This window comes from Xenopus tropicalis, chromosome 7 (assembly GCF_000004195.4).
Source record: "Xenopus tropicalis strain Nigerian chromosome 7, UCB_Xtro_10.0, whole genome shotgun sequence".
Taxonomy (NCBI): Eukaryota; Metazoa; Chordata; class Amphibia; order Anura; family Pipidae; genus Xenopus; species Xenopus tropicalis.
In genome coordinates, this window is record NC_030683.2 from 56333107 (window position 1) to 56340475 (window position 7369).

General features: G+C 38.0%; 1 protein-coding gene across 1 annotated transcript in view; it reads left to right on the plus strand.

Moving 5' to 3' along the window:
- Positions 1-514, plus strand: part of znf511 (zinc finger protein 511) — a 45514-nt gene extending 45000 nt beyond the window's left edge. Inside the window, exon 6 of the mRNA XM_002940308.4 lies at positions 242-514. Within this exon, the coding sequence (XP_002940354.2) occupies positions 242-302 (61 nt within the window). The 3' untranslated portion in view covers positions 303-514. The remainder of the gene's footprint in view (positions 1-241) is intronic.
- The last annotated feature ends 6855 nt before the right edge of the window (positions 515-7369 follow it).

A 7369-nucleotide genomic window follows, 5' to 3' on the forward strand; every position in this document is an offset into this window, starting at 1 on the left:
GCTGCTTATTGCAGCTTAGTTTGCCATTACTCTTAGCTTCTGTTACATCAAGGATTTGCCTCTTAGCCCCAATATGCTAATATGTAATTTGCTAATATAAATAACATAAGTAATAATAGTGTTCATGTAATTATTTCCACTTTAAATTTGTGACTTTTAAACTTAGAAGAGCTAGTTCACTATTTTTTCTTATAACCTGTACTTTTATTGATTGCTTGTTTTTTCTATTTTTTCTTTCAAGGATCCCTTCTACTATTTGCTTTGGTCAAGGAGCAGTGAGAGGATTCAGCTTCAAAAAATGATGATATGATCTATATTTATATTTTTTTTAGGAAAGCCTATTGTGCATATTTTATCCTTCTTATGGAGGTTACATATGTTTGAATGTAGCTATGGCTGTGGGCAAGTGTAATAAAGCCTTTTTATAATGGATGTTTGACTAATACCATGCTGCCTGATTAAAAAAATACGTTGGTAAACCATTGAGTTGCAAATAAAAAAAACTACAATAAAATATTGCTTTATTGATGGTACTTTACACTAGTAAAAATAAGGGATAACTCCAGGGCATACCCTTCTACCTAATGAAACAAATGTGGCCTCCAAAGCACACTGTTACATATAGCAGGGATGTTCAACCTTTTTTTTTACTTGTGAGTCACACTCTGATGTAAAAAGTGTTGGTGAGCAACACAAGCATGAATAAAGTTCTTTGGAGATGCAAAATAAGGGCTGTGATCGGCTGTTTGGTAGCCCCATTTAAAAACTATTCCAAATTAGCAATAATGATCTACATTGGGGAATTCCAATGACAAACTTATTGCTTATCTTACCTAAATAAATATGACTGCAGTGATCTTAGTGAGCCCTGTAAATTTATGCAGAACATAGATTTCATGCTACATTGGAGAAAATATCTGCATGAAATGAGACCTTAACCTTATAATCAATTATTATAATAGTTAACAACACAAGTCTCAAACTAGATTAAATTAGGCAAATTATTGAAATTAGAAACAACTGAAAAAGTACAAAACCCTGCTTATCCCCACCTTCTACCATTGTTCCAAAAATTAATGAATACAGGACATATTGAACCAGAATTCTTACAGTCCCATATCTCAAGCATCCCTAAACAAGGAAAGCCCTGAGACAATAGCCTATTAAACACAGATCTAAAACTTTACTCAAGCCCAAAGGCTACCCTCATTAATAAATATTGACCAGGTCGGATTTGTGAAAGAACACCAGGCATTTAACAGGATCCACCGGGATTATATGAAATGTACATTACAGAAATTTCATCTAAGAACTAGCTATATTAGAGCAATTTTAGCTCTCTATTAAGCCCCTGCAGCCAAGGCAAACACATCAGATATCCTGTTGAGCACCTTTGACATTATGAATGGGACTAGGCATGGCTGCCTCCCCCTTATTTTTGCTTTAATGGTTGAACCACTAGCTTTTAAAATTAAGCAAAACACTTACACCATGGAATTCCATACGCAGAAGGGCCAACAAACTATTGGATTATTTGAGGACAAGATCATACTGTCTCTTATAAACCCCCATATATCAGTACCTAACCTATTCAAATAATTAATGGACTTCTAGCAGGTATGATGGTATAGAATTAGCCTAAACAAAAGTTTTACCAATCAACATACCACCTCAGGATCTACATTTAATAAAACAGAACTCTGCGTTTAAGTGCAGACAAACCTCTATCACATACATAGGGATCAAATTACCAAAAGATCCAGAACTTTTGTTTAAGCTATACTATCTCTCACTACAAAGAGCACTCCCACTGGATTATCAAAATTGAAAGACTCAATATATCTTGGCTGGGCAGAATTGTAGCTGCAACGATGAATTCAAATACTATATTTATTTCAGACAATCCAAATGCCACTCCCACCATAATATTGTATATTAAGCTATTGCAAACACAAATTAACACTTTCATTTGGAAATCAAATTTTCTCTAACTATTGGAGTGTTATGATGGCAGTTTCTAGCAATAAGGTTCTGTAGTAGTACAGTAGATTGAGAACCTCTAGACCCCCAACCAAAAGGGGGTCTAGGGGTTCCCAAGCTACATTAATACTACAGAGCCTCATTGCTAGAAACTAGCATCATGAAGCCCCAGTCATTAGAGAAAATGGCTAGATGTAGAAACATAGATGTAAAAAAGATAGTAAGAGAAAGAGAGGAAAGGAAGGGAGGATGATCAAATGCATTTCATATCAATTCAAAACATGAGAATTTTGTTCCTTATAGTATATGCGAGCTGTTGGTTTAGAGTTCATAACCCATAAGAGACAGATATCTATGAACTTATCCTGGCAGCCCCTGGCAATGCATGCAGCTTTGTAAAATGGTAGAGCTTTATTTACGGCTTCTTTCCATTCCTCCAGCTTTGGAGAGTGTAATCTATTTGAATTGAGTATAGTCTTTCTGCATAATACAGAAGAAAGATTCTGCTCTCCTTGGAGGTGACTATACCGATTGCAGACCCAACAAGGCTGTTGCCAGAGTAGGTTCTATTGTCAACACCATGACTTTTGGTACAAAAGGAAAAATCTGGGACCGGTATTGGAAACATTTTTGCCAGGACCATGTCAAATGTAGCCAGTTCCCTGGGCTTTCCCCACACCTGAAACAGGCATCTCCTTTGTTTAGGTTAATGCAGTTTAGGCGCTCAGGGCTCATGTACACTGGTGCTGCCCTAGGCTGTAGATGTAAATATGGCTTAAGTCGTACATGTGATGTCACAGATGTAGCAGAAGTGACGTCACTCGCAGGGTGCACATGACTTCACTTCCACAGAACCCGCAACCCCCAGCTCCGATGCTGGATTATAATTATAGGCACCTAAGGGCCACTTCCCAAGATCTGCGGGCCAAGGCACAGGCCATCGGGTGCTGTTTTATAAATACTCCTCTGCCTATCATTGCTGTTTTTATTGAACAATAAAAAAAAGTTAATACAAATATAAGTATTTTAATGTCTGTTTCAAACCTGTGACTGGCCATTATGTAAAATAAACAAAATACTGTAACCCACACCAGTCTTCAAGATCCCCAGCTCTTTCCCACAGTGTAAACACGCAAGGTGAAAATATGTTGAGCAAAGCAATTACCTGTATCCTACTAAGGTATGTACATTATATCTTATGTCATCCTAACACAACTTCAGTTCTTGGAAGGTAAAATTGGGTATTGCTAAAGTAGATTTTTGAGTTCAAATGATAGCTAGGTCATCTCTATTAAAGGTGTCAAAAATTGCCGGGAATTAAATTGTACATAGCAAAGGGTGTGGTGAATCAGATCAGTGGTTTTTACTTGTGCCTTGTAGCATGTGGGGGTGGAAAGGGGCCTTGCATTCAGTTTTATCACTAATGGATTTCCTGAGTCTGTTCAAGTTTCCACCTAGTACTCCCCCACTTTAAAAACTTATAGGCAAGCTAATTTATTCCTGATGAAATTGCCTTTGTGTGCTAGGGATTTTAAATAATAATGCTCACTGATGCAGGTACTGAATGTTATACAATATTTCTGTAACATTTTGTGTAAAGCATCTATGCCATGTCATAACAGCTATCCAGAACCTGAATTAAAAAGATCATTACAACTGCTGCTTTTCCCTCACGTTCCCACATTATCTATTTATTTCATAAAAATATTTAAATGTGCATCTTCTAAGGTTTACAAATGCAATTCTATGCACATCCCCAAGATCATCATTAGAAGGGAGCAAGCCTCTGGCTGGTGACCTAACAGACTGTAGTATACCAAATAAAATAATTAGGTTTGTATAATTATAGTGCAGGTATAAGATCCATTTTTTGAAAAGTTGGAGTTATGGGACAGCCATCTTCCATAGACCTATTTTAATCAAATTGTTCTGTCCTCACTACGTGTTACCCTGAGGCAGTGTGTAGTTTGACATGCAGCTAAACTCCTTCCTTCATCAGTTAACTAAGACAGTATGTTGAGCTTCAGCTTTATTAACAAAGGGAAGGTGAAACTGGGGAATAGAAAAGCATAAACAAATATAAACATTAACAAAACCAGTAGGTGGCGCAATAAAAGAATGAAACTGCTGTAGGCATAAAATAAATACCGTATATACTCGAATATAAGCCGAGGTACCTAATTGTACCTAAGAAAACTGGAAAAATGTATTGACTCTGCACGCCTGCACGTTATTGTAGAAGTTGACGTGAGTTGTCCTAGGCAAAGTCACGTCATATTTTCAATTCAAGATACTTGAGTTGTTCTAATTTTATTCTCGAAAGTTTTGTATACTCGAAAATTTAAGGTAATCACGTTTTTTCATTTAAACGACTACCATATGAATAAATAAGCAAGCATTCAAGTTTTTTAAAATGCAAGTTTATTTGAATTAGAAAAAAAACTCTCAAATTCAAACTCTCAAATTCAATTGAAAATTAATAAATAAGCCCATTAATTGATTACTATGGGCTACTAGACCTAGTGCAACTTTTGTGACTTTTATTTCCGTACCCCAATATGTCTTAAGTTTATCAATGCCATTCACATTCTCTGCAGCAAATGCATTTCTTCCAAAGAGAGGTCCTTGCGCTTGTGTTTCATGAAAATTACATAATAGTGCACTGAGAGTTCCATCAAAATCTAGCATTGTGTAGTTCTTATTTTTGACTTTTGAAAAATCATTGATATATAAACATCAGAGATCTACAGTGGTGTGAAAAACTATTTGCCCCCTTCCTGATTTCTTATTCTTTTGCATGTTTGTCACACTTAAATGTTTCTGTAAACCGTTAACTATTAGTCAAAGATAACATAATTGAACACAAAATGCAGTTTTTAAATGAAGGTTTACGTTATTAAGGGAGAAAAAAAACTCCAAATCTACATGGCCCTGTGTGAAAAAGTGATTGCCCCCCTTGTTAAAAAAAAAACTTAACTGTGGTTTATCAAACCTGAGTTCAATTTCTGTAGTCACCTGACACAGAGAAGTAGACCAAAAGCACCTCAAAAGCTAGACATCATGCCAAGATCCAAAGAAATTCAGGAACAAATGAGAACAAAAGTAATTGAGATCTATCAGTCTGGTGAAGGTTATAAAGCCATTTCTAAAGCTTTGGGACTCCAACGAACCACGGTGAGAGCCATTATCCACAAATGGCAAAAACATGGAACAGTGGTGAACCTTCCCAGGAGTGGCCGGCCGACCAAAATTACCCCAAGAGCGCAAAGACAACTCATCCGAGAGGCCACAATAGACCCCAGGACAACATCTAAAGAACTGCAGGCCTCACTTGCCTCAATTAAGGTCAGTGTTCACAACTCCACCATAAGAAAGAGACAGGGCAAAAACAGCCTGCATGGCAGATTTCCAAGGCGCAAACCACTTTTAAGCAAAAAGAACATTATGGCTCGTCTCAATTTTGCTAAAAAACATCTCAATGATTGCCAAAACTTTTGGGAAAATACCTTGTGGACCGACGAGACAAAAGTTGAACTTTTTGGAAGGTGCGTGTCCCGTTACATCTGGCGTAAAAGTAACACAGCATTTCAGAAAAAGAACATCATACCAACAGTAAAATATGGTGGTGGTAGTGTGATAGTCTGGGGTTGTTTTGCTGCTTCAGGACCTGGAAGGCTTGCTGTGATAGATGGAACCATGAATTCTACTGTCTACCAAAAAATCCCGAAGGAGAATGTCCGGCCATCTGTTCGTCAACTCAAGCTGAAGCGATCTTGGGTGCTGCAGCAGGACAATGACCCAAAACACACCAGCAAATCCACCTCTGAATGGCTGAAGAAAAACAAAATGAAGACTTTGGAGTGGCCTAGTCAAAGTTCTGACCTGAATCCTATTGAGATGTTGTGGCATGACCTTAAAAAGGCGGTTCATGCTAGAAAACCCTCAAATAAAGCTGAATTACAACAATTCTGCAAAGATGAGTGGGCCAAAATTCCTCCAGAGCGCTGTAAAAGACTCGTTGCAAGTTATCGCAAACGCTTGATTGCAGTTATTGCTGCTAAGGGTGGCCCAACCAGTTATTAGGTTCAGGGGGCAATTACTTTTTCACACAGGGCCATGTAGGTTTGGATTTTTTTTCTCCCTAAATAATAAAAACCCTCATTTAAAAACTGCATTTTGTGTTTACTTGTGTTATCTTTGACTAATAGTTAAATGTGTTTGATGATCAGAAACATTTTGTGTGACAAACATGCAAAAGAATAAGAAATCAGGAAGGGGGCAAATAGTTTTTCACACCACTGTATATCTGGCGTGTACATATTCATACTTCTTAAGCAGCAAAATTGCTTCATTATAGTTTGCATAACCGTTGCCATCATTCTTCCAATTTATTATTATTTATTGCTCCTGGAAAATACTTTTGTATTTTTTTGTGCAAATTCCCTAGCAGAGACCTCCTGAAAGCATCCATGGGTCAAAGAATAATATAACAACTCTAAACTTTTTTGTATAACATTGCATTAGTGCCAGGGCCGGATTTAACTTGTCGGCGCCCCGAGGCCTCCCCCGCCCCCCCACGAGTGCGCATGCGCAATCGCGCGGCGCCCTCTCCCCCCAGTGTGCATGCGCGATCAATGCGCATGCGCAAACGTACATTTAAACTCCCATACGGAGCAGTGGGGAGAGGTCCTGACTGCTCCGTATGGGAGCCAAATTTTAAAAAAAACTGTTTCTAAACTTGTGCCGTCCTAGGCCCGGGCCTTTGTGGCCTTTCCACAAATCCGGGCCTGATTAGTGCTATGTTCTGCTGCAGCTGTGATGTCAAAGGCGACCCAGCTGGGGTAGTGTTAAAAATAAAAACTAAATTTAGTAAGATGTTTTGAAGTGAAAATCTGCTACTGGTTCTTCACTACAGCTGTTGAATTCTACTATTCCCATGCTTGGTGTCAGATATGCTGTACAGTCATTCAATATTAAAGCACTAAAAAAGCTGGAATATGTTGGCATTACCTCATGTTGCTGATCAGCAAGAAAAAGATTTGCCCAACACTTAAATTTTTTAGTAGTTCTCAGTAATGTGACTTTAGATTGGAACACCATATACACCATTAAAAAGTGGCGGATAATGCCGGGCGCGCACGTGCGTTTGCACACACGTAAGGCCGTCCACGGTGGGGGGTGCAAATCCATATACTCGAGTATAAGCCGGGGGTTACTTTTTCAGCACATTTTTAGTGCTGAAAAACTCAGCTTATACTCGAGTATATACGGTAATTCAAAATTTTAAAACATATTTTTTCTTTTTCCTCTGTAATAATAAACAAGTACCTTGTACTTGATCCAAACTAAGATACAATTACTCCTTATTTAAGACAAAGCAGCTATAACC